The 15,668-nt window shown below is 37.5% G+C and overlaps 1 protein-coding gene across 2 annotated transcripts in view; it reads left to right on the top strand.

The window, feature by feature from the left end:
• kiaa1549lb (KIAA1549-like b) overlaps nt 1-15,668 on the top strand; it is a 98,657-nt gene that overhangs the window by 29,527 nt on the left and 53,462 nt on the right. For both annotated transcript variants that reach the window (XM_055174221.2, XM_055174222.2), the window contains exons 3-9: nt 2,331-2,759; nt 3,580-3,695; nt 6,695-6,914; nt 7,317-7,450; nt 9,516-9,684; nt 11,944-12,003; nt 12,259-12,410. In XM_055174221.2, coding sequence (XP_055030196.2) covers nt 2,331-2,759; nt 3,580-3,695; nt 6,695-6,914; nt 7,317-7,450; nt 9,516-9,684; nt 11,944-12,003; nt 12,259-12,410 — 1,280 coding nt within the window. The remainder of the gene's footprint in view (nt 1-2,330; nt 2,760-3,579; nt 3,696-6,694; nt 6,915-7,316; nt 7,451-9,515; nt 9,685-11,943; nt 12,004-12,258; nt 12,411-15,668) is intronic.

The following is a 15,668-nucleotide window of genomic DNA, read 5'->3' as shown; positions in this document are numbered from 1 at the left end:
GCTTTAATTTTTGTTAATTATATTTTTTACCCTTTACTTTTATTTTAGTCATAAAAAGAGTGTGCCTTTTAATGTTAATGATTAAAATGTAAATGATTTGGGGGAAAAACTGGATAACAGAATTACTTAATGACTATAAAAGATGCATTTACACACGCACATACACACAACTCAATTCAATGCATTGTTTTTTTTAGTGTTGTTGCAGGAGGCTACAACAAGGTGTCAACGCAGTGGTGCATCAATCCAGCGGAACGCGATCCATATTTTATACACAATCGCTTGAAATGCATATAACTTTACAAACATACACAGGATAGTGATCTGACTTAGGACAGCATGAGCACGCAGCTCTTTGCACGTGCGAGCGAAAGAGAGACAGAGAGCGGCGCCATGATGCAGATGATTATATTTTAAATGCGAGGGATAGTTAGTTTGCCTCAGCTCGCTTGAAATGCATAAAACTGAACAAATACATGAGGATTTGTGTTCCCACTTCGGACAGATGCATGAGCGAGGTACAGTGAGACAGACATGGATGAGAGAGTGCATGTATCTTTGCGCTCACCGTGAACAGAGTGTTGACTAAACTTCCAAACTAACAGTTCTCCGGTCACATAAAAGTCATGTGAGACCTGCTCGGAACTAAGTGCTTAGCGTCGAATTTCTTAATTTTTTCGCTGACGAAAGCTGAGTCGTGGAGAGCCGCTTCGCCATGGTTTGCATTGGTTTCAGTGTTTTGGAGGAGGTCTGAAACGACGGGAGGGGGCGTGTCGCCCAGATTTACTTCCCCCGGTCTGCATTTCCCCCAGACATACGTTCGTCTCCCACACAAAAACATAATTTTATTCAAAATATGTAAAATTCCGCGAAATTCCGCGTTTATACTAGATTCCGTGTTAATTAGCCAATTCCGCGATTCCGTCCGTGATTCCGTGATCGCGGAAATTATAGGGCCCTACGCTGGGTTGAGCCCTTTGGGTCATCTAATTGTGTTATTTTCTCAGTCTTGAGTAGTTTTGTGTAAGCCATTCATTGGGTTAATATTTGGGTCGTTTTCCCTGACAGTTGAATGAATGCAACCCTCCTGCGATGCATCAAATGTTGTGCTGTCTGAATTCACTTCATGTGGAGGGGCTGGGGTTTTTACATGTACAGATTTTTGTGGATAAACAAGGTTGGTATCAATATATTTCTCTATAAAATCGTTACTGTTTACTAGAAAAAGCAAATACTGTATGTGTGGCAGCAGGCCAGTTTACATGACGTGAAACGTTATTACATGCACCGCTATGGTCATTAGCGATTAGCTTGATTGATAAGTAAGTAGAAAAGTAGAAAACCATCCTTTGAGTTAAAAAAACAACCTATTTGGTGGGTTAAAATTAACAATCCAACTTGTTGTGGGTCAAGTTAGCCCAGCATGTGTTCTGTCCTATATTTACCCAGCCGTTGGGCTAAAAACAACCCAATTTGGGTTCTTTTCAACCCAATAGTTTTTAGAGTGTGGATATAAAAATGGCACGATTACCCTCAGCAGGCCCGTTTGAACCCCCCTGGAGCGGTGTGGATACATTTTGTGACGGATGGATGCACATTCATTGGACTCGAAGCTGCTTAGCCCATATATTTATCCGTTATAAGGATTGGAAGAACTAGGACATTACAAAAATATCTAAATATGTGTTTGTATCAAGAAAGATGGACTTACAGTATATAACTTGGATGGCTTGAGGGTGAGTAAATCATAGGGTAATTTAAATTTTTGTCCAAACTATTGCTTTAAGAAAAGGTCATGTTCCATAAAGATATTTTGTGAATTTCCTACCGTAAATATATTAAAAATGTAGCCCCTATTTGAAAAATAAATACTTTAAAAATAAATAATCTTATTTTATTATTGCCCTGTTTTTATTTCTTTTTCTAGCACTTTTTCCACACTGGACCATGTTTTGGATTTGCTTTCCCTTCATAATAAAAATCTTCATATGAAAAACTGCTTGTTGTGTTTTCTTGTGTTATCTTTGATTAATATTTAAATTTGTTGCAAAAAAAAAATCTGGAAAGGAGCCAACACTTTTTCACACCACTGTAAATAGATTTAAATTGAATAGAGGTGTATTGTAGGTACTGTGTTTCATTTTAATTTCTAGCTTTATCTTTTTTAACATCTTTTTTATCTTCATTGTCTTCATTATAAGCATTTTCATTATTATCAGCAATAATAGTTTTCAATAGTTTATCCTTTTCATCATCCTCTGTCTCGTTCCTTAATATCAGTATTATCTAAAATAATACTTTTATATTCTTCATCATTTTTGTGGTTGCAGGGTCTGAGTGGATATCTGAGCTGATGTCACCGGTGGCCGCACCCACAGCTGCAGACGTTCAGGTTAAAGCCAGTGATTCCAGTATAAATATCCCCAACAGAGCTGCAGACAAACAACAAGAACGACCAGCAGTCTCTACGCTCACCGTATCTCAACCCACAACATTTACCAGCAATACCGTTGCAACAACCAGCACCTCTTCTTTAACAACCACAGAGTTGACCAGCACCACCCATTTAACCAGTGCCAAACGAAACACCAAAACATCTTCATCTTTCAGATATTCCACCACTCGAGTCCTGTCCTCTTCCACCTCACAAAGCACAAAGACAACCCTGTCGAGAAGCACCGCAGGCCCACCGGAAGCCCCTGCTGCTGAAAGCACACTGCTCAGATGTAACATCACTGACCGAATGTGGATCAAAACAGGTTCAAATATTAAAGCCAACATTAGAAAACTTAACTACAGTAAATTGCTGTAAATATCAGATTTTCCAAGCTAATCATAATTTTCAGCGAACTATCACAATTTTACTTTTATACTTAAATATATTAGTACAGACAGTAGAGACATAATGAACAATTATGACATTCAGTATAAAGAATGCATGGTATTATTGCATTTGTTTTATTTTTGTAAGATGTGCATAAACAATACTTTCTGTGCAAGTAATTTTAAGTGGGTTTGTATTTGGCTTCTAAATAGAAAGTTGATCGAAATGATGACAACTACGTATACAGTCATTTAAACCATTTCAAAAAATAGATGAGCATCACAAATACTTTCATTTCATGTGAAGGCTTATACGACCTTGATTCTTTATAAGCAGACAATTTATTAAAATAGCCTGCTGAAATCGCATACATATACGTTTCTAAGACTGAGGGATGCATAATATATAACAGATATCATATTACACCACTCATTCAAATGTGAGAAAAAAGATGGCCTGATGGCTATTGCATGTGATCTTACCTGAGATAAGGCTCTTTAGAAATAAAAGGCCATTAAGTTTTTTTCCGGTCTTTAAATCTGAATGGCCAAGAGATCAGCAACAGGTTTTATAACAGCAAGACATGTTGGTGTTTTTCACAGTGTCAAATTATCTATTGCTTCAGTTGGATTTCACTTATAGATATTTAAAAATTTGATGATTTGACAGTAAGAAAAATACCTTATCAGTGGATGGACAATTTGAAAAGCTCAGTGAACCCTTTCTTTTATTTTGTGTGTGTGTGTATATGACAGTGCTGTCCATTCAGTTACGGAGAAGTCGTCTAGATAGTATTCTGAAGCAGAATCTCCCTAGAGGACTAACTAATGCTCTGAAGAAAGCCTTAAATGACAGCATGCTTCAAGCTAAGGTAAATAATGTATCATTCATGCATTTATAAAGTCGACATATGAACCCAACATTTACTTACAGTTAATGATCAGAGTTTTGGATGTACTTTATGAAGCAATCTGCAGAATCTGATGTTTGGCACATTCATAAAAATCATCATATTGATTTTTTCGGGTTGAAAAAAAATGGCGTCTGTTGGTAAGCTCCCGTATGTATATAACCCTATTACAATTTCAGATCGAGCACTGGCCTATTGCTCTACCAGGCATTTCAATGTGTCATGTCTCTTTACTGCTTAATTATCCTGATTGCATTAATAAATTATCACGTTGATCTTTTATCTCCACAAATATTTCACAGATGATTCAGCTATATTTTTAGATGTACATGCAACAGTAGCGGAGTGGCCCTCTGGAGAGTCGGGACTTTTTCCCGGTGGGCCGGTAGTGTTTTGAGGCTGCAGTCGGTTAATAGTTATACATTGCGAGTTATATTAGCAACCCTGTCTGGCGGCCTGATGGGCAACCGCTACCCGCTGGTCAAACTGTGCAGCCTCTTTGCTCAACACAGTATATAAAAGTGGTCAACCTGTTCGGCAGGTCCAACCATGTTTAGGATTAAAAAAAAAAATAGGGGGATCAGTGAACCCCCTGAACTCCCCAAATGGCATAGCCTGTTGGCCTTTGATGTAAAAAGCCGCCGCATGGCTGTTTATTGCAGTACATATGCGGTCAGATCCGTCACGCTGATAGACTATTTGATAGACTAGTAGTAAGTGTGAATTAAGGATGTTTAAAATCTCTAGCCTGGTGGTCAGGACATGAACGGATCAAATTTGCAAAGGTTTATCTCCATATGGCTATATCATAAATTAAAATTAGAAGGGTAACTTTGCAGTATCACATTATATATTTCCTACTATGTGATTTCCATATTATAGACAAGAGTATTCAACTGCAATATGGCAATAAATATCCTCACAACATTATTATTTCTCAAAACTTTGACAAAAATAATTTTTAAAGGAACTGTATTCTTACAGTTATTCAAAGATGCACACATTATTCTGCATATGATTTGAATATTAGACGAGAGAAGCCTATATCGGCAATGAACGCCTCATATGGCAATAAATATCCCCCATATAACTTAACATAACAGCATAATGAAATGAATAAACAGACAAGGAAGCAGGATTGGCATGTAAATTGTATTATTATTACCGGAGAAAACAGCAATATTAAGTTACTGATATAAACTCTGAGGTAAATGCGCAAAACACGTTAAAATAAATAAGCAATAACAGTGGAAAAACATTGTTATCTTTTAAAACTTTATATGACAAAAATTTGATTGAATGAGAAAATTGATTTTATTATTATTATGAAAATATATATATATTTTTTTGGCAGATTGATTACAATTTGTATTACCCTAGTTTTACTATATACGAGACCCTTTTTTTTTTTACCACAGAGGGCCGGTGGTATAAAAAATTTCCCAGTAGATTTTTTGGTCCCACTCCGCCCCTGACATGCAATGAGGTCATGTGTATGCATATTACGTGTTCAGTCTACAGGCATGTGCGAGTACTTAACAACCATTTGTCTATTTATGTATTTATTTTCTATGGCTATAGACCCTTTCAGCAGTAACAACATAAACAAGCGGCTGTCGCGGTCCGCACGTAACTTCCGGTAAACTCCGCTAAGAATAAATAACAACAAAGTACTTTAAACGTAGTTTATTTATATAACAAGCAAAAAAAACAACATATAGATTACCTAGGAAACCAAAACATTTGTTATTTTCGACGAGGCATTTGTTCAAGAGATCAGTTTAGCAACTAGTCAGAACATTAAAAAAACGAAACCGGAAGTAAGGTTCGGATCCAGATGTGTATCACATGCGTCCGATGAAACCGTCTATATTCAAGGTGAGAACCGGTTAAAGGTTTTAAGTGGCAACTAGTGGTGAGATTACAAATTGTAACCAACCTCAATTTCGAAACGCAAAGAGAACCCACAGTCTGAGGCAATGTAAGGATGAAATGCGCTCTGTAGATTAGTTTGTCCTTTTAGGGCTACTGTAGAAACATGATGACGTCTTCCATAAAAGGAGATGTGCGGTGTAGGGAGATAAAAATGTCTCATTCAAAGGTAATAAAAACAATACAGTTCATTATGTAAAGTCTTTATACACCACTGATAATATAGTTATGTAGATTATGCATTTCTGTCAAGAGATCAGTCTAAAATTCCAAAATTGTACCTTTAATCCATAAACAAGTTAATCCACACAAATTAGGGGAGGGGCATACATAATCTGCATGTTTTTAGACTGTGGGAGGAAAGCGGAGTTTAGTTATCATATGTTTAAGCTTCAGCCTGGGTGTCCAAATTGTAAAATCATCCTTTGATGTGAGTGCAATTTCATATTAGTAACTTTAGTGATTTTTTTTAGCAGGAACAACAGAAGTGATTTTGTGTTATTGTGTATTTTTAGCTTGTAGCAGCTTTTAGCTGCTTGTTCATGTAAAAAAAATGACCAAAAGGGCAAGACTAAAAAAGATGCAAACAAGGATAAAGAATAGTATATCCAGTAATGAAAACTATGTCACAGCCATGTATATCTTGTTTCAGTCAATGGAAATGAACGTAATTCATTAAGTAATTTATTTCTAAAACCATTTTTTGAACCAAAGTCTGTGAGTGTTTCAGATTTACACAGAGAGTAAATGAAACACATCTTAATAACATAGTCATACTGAAAGGACTTATGGGTATTTGCTAACGCAATAAACACAGTCAAACCACAAAGACTTTCAGTGCTGGATTGTGCTGGTCTTCAGTCAGAATAGAAATCAATTATTTTGAAATAAGTTTTCACTTTTGCCCTTTCCCTGACTAAATGTATTGCTGTATTGTAAGTAATTAAAAAAGATTGAAGATTAAGAATTACTTTCCTTTTTATTTTGTTAATATGAAACACAGTGTTAATGTCTTCCTTGCCTCTCAGGTGGAAAGCATTTCCAGCGTGCCTAACGTGACTGTTGGTTATTATGTGACCCGTGGAGAGATGGTGTACACCGCTTCTGTGGTGGTGGAGGCTCTTTATGTCTACGGTATTAAGAGATTGATGGCGGACATCCGACAGTTTGTGCCTCTGGTCCAGGCAATTCCCATCCCAGCAGCACCCTGGAGGCCGAGTCCTGCCATCTCATATATGCTAAAGACAGGTGAGACTTACAGCACCACTATTGCCATTACTGCATACAATGAAAAACACGAGACAATGAAAAATCAATACTGATACATCACTGCTATATACAATAATGAAATAGCAAATACACCAAAATATAGGAAAATAAAAAACAATAATTGTTTTAAATTACTGTAAAAAAAAACTGTGTGTCATATAAAACACATATGATATCAAAATCAACCAGTAATGTATTTTGCAGAATTTGTCACTGTACACATATAAAATAAGAATATATCACCAAATACTCAAAACCAATACACTAAAATGTTTTCTGAATGTTTGAACTATAGACATAAGAAAATGTGCTCAGCATGTGACATTCATCAATTTAATAATCTGTTTCTTTATGTGCTTTTGTGTCTGTGTATGTTTGTAGTGCTGAGGTTTGTTGGTTCAGAGGATGACCTCAGATCTTGTAGATTTACTCAGATGATGGAGCAGAGATTGGAGAATGCATTTGCTGAGGCAGAGGCCATGGTGCTTAACTCTTACAGCAGTCTCACTGTACAGGTGCGACAGCCCATAACTTTCAGCCTTTATTAAGCCATAACTCTACAACATCTGCCTCTCTTGTGAGGTTTCTGGGAAATGCTTTTATTGAACATGCACGTCACTAGCAGACATAAAACTTTTGCCATCATCATTTACTTACCATCATTTCAATCTGAGACCACATAATTTTCTTCTGTGGAACAGAATAGGACATTGTGTAATAAATATCAGGATGGGTGAATTGAATCATAGGCTGTATTCAGGGCACTGATCAGGCAGTCGGCCATTTTAAGGGCTGTCTCAATCGCAAATCCGTCCAGTGAACTGGAACATTCCTTCCCTAAAAATTCCCAAAATCCAACGCAAAAAACAATATTAAAATGATTTGCATCTGCAGTTTTATTTGCACTTAAAAAAGTTTGTAAGCGTGGGTTTTATTTATTTAAACAATCAAATTATGTTACGTTAAATGAACGTTAACTGATCAATTTGCTGACACTCTTGGGTATCATAGTAAGTGTTTGAATGAGTGGGGGCTGGTGGTTGCTCTTCCGAGCGGTGCAAATTCAAAATAAGAGTGTCATGTTTGTTGCTCGTGTTTTCAAAATATGTGTTTCTTGCGTCATGTGAACCATGTGCATCACGTGTTTTGTCAAAATAAGTGCCTGCTGCACACACTTCAAAACCGTAAAGGAAACGCTCACGTTTACAAAATACACACAAGACACTCCCTTAAAGCGTAACTAAACCCCTGGTCAGAGCCTGACTCCACCCACTGGCAATATTTGAAAAATGCAAGAAAAGTGGGCAGATCCCAACGGAGATAGAGGGGACGAACTAAGCTCGTACCAAGTGTGTGGTGAGATCGTAACAAGGGCGTGGGGAGCTTGAACCTGCTTACGTCAAGAGTTACTTTTTGGACCCAACATCCAATAGGAAAATTCAACTGCAGTAGCCACCGTTCAACCTGAAGAGGGCAGCACTCAGACGTTTACACCATATATTGTAGTATTGAAACACTTAATATCCAAATGTCAAAAAACTGGCTAAAATCAATGAACAGCACTGATAAAGCATCATTCTTACAGATCATTAACTAAAAAAAGTTGGTTAAGGTAGTTAATTAATCTTTAAAGGCGTTCTAAGCGAATCTGTGTGTTGATTTTTGAAATGTGTTTTCAAACAAACTGAGCGTAGTTAACTCCTCCCCCTCCCTTCCGTGCTTTTAAGAACGCGTCCAAACCCAACCCCCAAATCCCTCTTGGCGTTTATTGGCTGGAACACTTTGTTTTGTTTTGTGGTGCAGGTTTGGCCACTGTGTTTATTTTGAAGTTTGTAGAGCCTGGGCTGTCTACAGAGATCGCGTTTTTTTTTACAGTTTGATCAGCGGACAGGCAGCAAGCAGATAGTGAGGAGATGTTTGCTGTATGTAACAAAAAATGTTATGGTCTAAAATGCGTGAATTCGCTTAGAGAGCCTTTAACAGTAAACTGTGATTACGCATGAGATTATGTGAGTATCTGGCAAATGCGAGCGTCTCTATAGCTCCAACTTGCCTCAGCTCACCTGCCTAAAAGTTTCTAGTATGCCTAGTAAGACCTTAATTGGCTGCTTCAGGTGTGATTAATTATGGTTGGAGCTAAACTCTGCAGGACACCGGCCCTCCAGGACCGAAGTTGCCCATCCCTGCTTTAGACGCATCTGCAGCAGGCACTTATTTTGACATAACACGTGATGCACATATGATCACTTGACACGAATAACACATATTTTGAAAAAAGGAACCACACACATGACGAGCTACATACATGTTGTGACGAACTTCGCGTCGTGCGTCCTCGAAAAAAGAAGTCACCGGCCGCCACTGGTAATAATGTGCCGTTGTAAAACATTATTGCCATTGTATCAAATCCACAAAACCAGACGTTTATTGGATGATCTCTATATATGCAGATGAAACCCTTTCAAATTAATAAAAACTGATTTTGAATGAATCCTTTTCAAGCTTTAACAGCAGATAAAGTTAATATAAGGCGCAATAAAACTTCTCACATATTTTCTTCGGATGTGTTTTTTCTCATAGATCTTGAGTGCATCTCAGTCTTCAGGTTCTCCTGCTGTATCTCTGATATATGTGGTTCATAATGGAAGTGTCATTCTCAATGGCACAACGGCCAGTAACCTCCTCAGTCGTTTGACAGCAGAACTTGTGGGCTATTTCCTCTTTTACCCTCCACTGATCACTGCAGAACGTAAGTTTTCCAATTCAACAAACAGGAATTTAATGACAACTTTGTTTTTTTGAGTGACTTGACTGTTGTGGCCCACACTAAAACTTAAAGAGGTAGTTTGTTTAAAAAGGAATGTAAATTACCACATGATTTACTTACCCTCAAGCCATACATATGTCCATCATTTTCAGACGAACACATTTTTTGTTATTTTAGAAAATGCCTCAGCTCCAGGGCCGGCCCGAGGCATAAGCGAACTAAGCGGCCGCTTGGGGCCCCGTGGCCACCAGGGGGCCCCCAATCATTTTTTTTTACAATTAAATAACTTAAACAAGTAATATAAATGAATGAATGAATGAATGAATACGAATGTATAAATGAATAATTCAAGACAAAAAAAATCTGATTTGCAGACAACTAGCTAGCGTTTGAGACTCATTCGCAATATAGACACCTCGCGTGCATTGACAATTCGGTGTGCAAGTGTGCGTAACTGTAATAAATGATAAGCCATGTCACAAAAAAGTATTTATCCCTCTAGTGCCGAAAAGATAAAGAAGAAAAGGACAGAGGAGGAGAAAAAAAGCAAGATAAAGGTATGTTTGCATGATTATTTACAGTATGTTTAAGTTGTTCAGCATGAGCTAGTGGTGTGACAGATCGCAGTTGATCCACAGTTCAGGTCGCATGCGATTTGCGGATTAATATGCAAATTTAATACGGAAAGTTTATCATTTCACATGTTTAAAAGGCTTGCAAATGTTAAAATTTCAAGCGATTTTAAACCATTTAACCACAAAAAGGCGCTAAAGTAAGAAGCTTTCTAGACGCACATGCGTTTGAATGTTATGATACATTTCATTTGATTTCTGTACCTAATGCTAATTTTAACCCTTACTTAATGTGCAACTTTGTTCTTTTAATAAATGTTTGTAATTTCTTTATTTTTTAATTGGTGATGGGGCCCCCAAACAAATTCTGCTTAGGGCCCCTAAGATCCTCGGGCCGGCACTGCTCAGCTCTTCCAAGCTTTATAACGGTTGAAACTTCTTTCAAACACAAAAGTAATCCACACAGCTCCAGGGGGATAAATAAAGGCCTTCTGTGGGTAATAAATGCGATTTTGTAAGAGAAATGTCAATTGAAAACTTTACAAACGAAAATAAATAGCGTTGAGAAAGGCGGGGCATAGAGGAGCTACAATGATGTACAATATTTGGAAAAAATAACGTAAACACACTGCATTACGCCAAGTACACAAAATGATGTTCTTTTTAGCAACGTCATAAGGGGTATTTGATAAATTTTGTTAATTATATTAATTGTCAAATCTAATCTATTTTTTCACATGTATCTTTTTAATCCAAGCCAAAAAATAGCAATGCTCAGTGGTGCCTGGCTATTGAAAAGAAAATCATGCTTTTTAGTTTAAACAAGGAACATATCACACAAAACACATGCACATAAGCAAGTAATTTACTATGCAATTTTTTGCATCCATCCTTTCATTCTCTAAATCTGCTTGTCCAGGACACAGCACCAACATCAACACCAATTATACGAAAAATAATTAACAGTGGGGGGAACCTTATACACCTGTGTGAGTGTGTTAAAAACTATTTTGCAAACATATTTATGCGATGAATAGGTGAGATATCACACACGCACCTCTCACTGTCACACATCTGCTCATGTGCACTGCGAGGTGGTTTTCGCTGTTATTATTCAACGCATCACACACACAATGCTACAACTCTCATGCAGCTAGTTTGTTTTATTTTAGGCTACTTTATTTCTAACATATCAGCAAATTTAAATACAGTAATATCAAAGATATTTGGAAATTCTGTGTGTTTGGTGGGAAACCTATAATGAAATAAACGTACTGTATTAATTCTATAACATTCTGTTAAGATTTTACTTGCTGTAAATTCAAAATGAAATTTCCTGCCTGATTGTGAATTCAATACAAATTGAGAAATTGCATTGGAATTTTTAACACATTCTCTCATCCCTGTGAAGTAAAGTAATCCAACAGCTGTTCAGATTTTACAGAAATCTGCTTGAAAGACATGATTTCAGCCAGAGCCTTTATTCACACCACCAATATGCAATTGAATATAAGTTTAATTTGGGAAATGTGTCTAGAGTTGATGTGCTAAGCTAAGCTAAGCCTCAGGACGAGGATCAAAGCGACTGTCTTGTCTATTTTCTCACTCTCTTTCTCTCCAGCCTGTCTTTCGTTCTTCCTCTTATCCTCTTGCTATATGTCCTCTACAGCTCTAGAGTACCACAACCTCAACACCTCAGTGGAAACAAGGCCATTCTGGGTAATCACAGGTAATGTCACCAACCATTTATCGAAAAGACAGTATATAAGATAGTGTAGTAGATTAAATAAGTGCCATTTCTTTTTGTTTTGTTCATATTTTTGCCATCCTCCACCTGTTTTGTTTTAATCAATGATATCGTAAGACTTACACACACTTTGTCACTTTGGTCCAACAAATGTTTGGTCCAGCAATTTTTGAAAGTAATTTCTCTGCTATTTGGAGCGAAAACAGGCTTTAAAATGTACTCTCCATGTCTTTACAGTTCTTCAGGATGTGGAGAATTCATCTTTAGAGGGACTGTACCAGAGCTTCGCCAGTCTGATGGAGGAACGTTTAGCTGAGCTACTTATGGTGGCCCATCAACAAGGCGTTCGCTTTAAAAGGGCATCAACAGTGGGCAGTTACACAGTCCAGGTGTGTTACTGGAATTAGGATATTATTTACTGTAGTAGTCTGTCGGTTATTGAAACCTGTGTCAGCTAGCAATGTTAGGTCCTGTTCACATTAGTCAATGGTGTTTTAAAATGAAAATGATTATTGTCTATACTGGTGTGTATAACTGTGCCCCTGGTGTGAGTTTTTACTGCAAAAGAGAGCTTAATAATATATATACCTCAGCATACGTGTTAAAACAAGTTGGTATAACATTTATAGTCTTTGTGAACTATTTAGTGTACAAACCTCTGTTTAACAGAAAAAACACTTTCACTTTAAAAAGCGTTCTGACAGTGTCAGAAAATCAGCATGATCCCCGCACAGTGTTTTTGCTGCTATGACTTGCGTACTGGTATTTGTTTACCACTAGCACATGCTGGTGACGTTGCACTAATGTGTGACGCAGCCGTCGAAGCCTCTGTGTCATCATCGTAACGTTTTTAAACGAAAACAACAGAAGTCTACTTTTACAAGGGTCAACTAGTTTCCAGAAGTAATATTAGCAAAAGTAATGCATTTTAAATGGATAACACATTAAAGTAAACATAGGCTGTGTCCGAAATCTCTAAAATGCTGCATTCTGAGGTAGCATTCGAAGGCATCAAGGCATGTTTGGTTTACTTTCTGTCTCTTGAGATACCTTCATCATCTTGTCCCACAATTCTATGTGCGGGCGTGTGAATGTGATGGGTGGAGAAAAATGTTTATATATATATACAGAATTCCATTTTGGTGCCTATGAAAGCTATCCGAATGCATTTCCCAGAGCTGCCTTTATTTCGCCAAAGTCATTGAGATACACATATCCATCATTTTTCAGACAAACACATTTGGAGTTTTTTTAGTAAATGTCCTTCGTCTTCCTTCCTTCATAATGGTAGATAACATGAATCGGGGACTAACTCTTTAAACCCCAAAAAAGTAATCAATGTGATTTCATAAGAAAAATATTTTTAAACTTCCTAAACTATAATAACTAGCTTCTGGTAACAACGCCATCTTGGACTCACGAGAGTCATTGCGCAACGTCCATATGGCGGCCAACGTTCACAATGCTAAATCTCACAATGCTAAAGATGATGATGTTACAGGAAGCTAGTTATTATTAGTTTATAAAGTTTGAAATATGGATTTTTTTACAAAATTACATTGATTACCCACAGAAGACCTTTATTAACCCATTGGAGCCGTGTGAATGACTTTTGTGAAGGATGAATGCACTATTTTGGTGTTTAAAGTTTCCCTGATCCCTGTTTTCTGCCATTTAAAAGCTTGGAAGAGCAAGGACATTTATTAAAATAACTCCAAATGTGTTTGTCTGAAAGATGATGGACATATGTATCTCAAATTGCTTGAGGGTGAGTAAATCATGGATTAATTTTGATATTTGTCTGGAGTTTATTTTGGAGTTATTATTTCACTTTAATGTGCCACACAGTGGCAGCAGCTGACTTCTCTTCCGAGTGGCGCAAATTCAAAATATGTGTTCGGAGTCTCATGTGTGTTGCTCATGTTTTCAAAATATGCATTTGTTGCATCATGTGAACCATGTGCATCACGTGTTAAAAGAGACGCTCACGTTCACAAAATACACGCAAGATACTCCCTTAACAGTAAACTGTGATTACGCATGAGATTATGTGAGTATCTGGCAAACACGAGCGTCTCTTTTATCATAAACCCTTTAGACGTGTGTGCAGCAGACACTTATTTTGACAAGACACGTGATGCACACATGATCACTTCACGACATGACGCGCCGAACACATATTTTGAAATTATGAACCACACACATTGTGTGCCCTCGAAAAAAGAAGTCACCGGTCGCTATTGGTGCCACATATCAAAGCTTTGTTTACAGAGTTTGGGAAAATCTAATTAGCAATATCGCTCTCGGAGTCGTGTGATATAGCTCTATATCATCACGGCTGTGATTAGGCCAGAGGCACGAGGCCGTAGGCCGAGTGCCGGAGGCAATCACAGCCGTGATGATATAGAGCTATATCACACGACTCCGAGAGCGATATTGCTTTTATACAACAGTTCGACGGCACACGTTTGAAAAATGAAAACTAGAAAACAACAACGGAGTTATTTTAAAAGCCTCTTTGTTTGAGAGCTACTTCTTCCGCCACGAATTTGAGGGCTGCCAGAATGACAGGTAACACTTTCGGCTGCTTTGAATCTCATATTAACTCAATGGACGGATTCGCCGTTTTTAAATATTACAATTTCTTGGTCACAAAGTGTAGTTTTAAGATTAGTTCAGTTGAGAATGTATATGTATTATATTTAAATCTACAGTCGATTAGTAAAGATAACGCCTGTTTGAACGTTTGCTTAGTGAGATTCGGTACGTATGAGAACCAAAGCATGAGCGGACGTCAGTGTTTACTCGCCCCGCTGACCACCGCCCTCTCTTGGCCACATCTTTGACAGGGATTCCCTGGCTCTCATGCTGGCCTGATGGTCAAAAATTAGATCAAATCAGCAGTATTTGGTGTCATGATCAAACTATTACTTGTTTTTTTATTCATATTTAGTGTCTTTTGTGTTGTTATTGTTTTGGCGTGAGGTAAAAGTTAATAAAACTATACTTCTATAATGTTACTATTGGTTTCCCATTTATTCTTAACGCGATATGAGCACTCGGTTATTATTAGACTTCGTTCTTGTCAGTACTATATAAAAGGTTTTTTATACGTGTCAGAGAGGTTTTTGCATGCTGCTTATAAATATACCAGTGGCGATATCTCATAACATGTTTTAATAGTCACGTCGCGTTTAAATAAATGATCAATGTCCACATTTAAAAGCTGCGGTGCTAACCTGCAGTTCCACTGTGTTTTCACGTTCTGAGAAGAGATATTGCTCCAGAAAAAAACGAGTGTTTATATTCCTCTTTCCAAGTGTTAATCGTCCACACGATGTGACAAGACATTACTCCCATTAACTTTAACGTAACTTTCAAGAGCGCTGATCTTTGACGGAATAATAACTTCCGATTGGGGATTCACAGACTGATTTATGAGCTAGTGAACTAATGAGACACAAGGAGAGTGTTTAAAAACAGCGCGTCTGTGTTTTTCCATTCAGAGATGAGCCTGTTTAGAGGACCTCCATTCACTAGGTGGCGGAATGATACGAAAGGTGAAGCGGTTACTGTGCCGTTATCAGTAGAATATTGCACGCCTCTTAGCCAATCAGATTCGAGAACCAGAAAGAACTGTTGTATAA

Source organism: Misgurnus anguillicaudatus, chromosome 15 (assembly GCF_027580225.2).
Source record: "Misgurnus anguillicaudatus chromosome 15, ASM2758022v2, whole genome shotgun sequence".
Taxonomy (NCBI): Eukaryota; Metazoa; Chordata; class Actinopteri; order Cypriniformes; family Cobitidae; genus Misgurnus; species Misgurnus anguillicaudatus.
The sequence above is the reverse complement of the archived record's forward strand: the minus strand, read 5'-3'. Positions and strand labels throughout refer to the sequence as shown.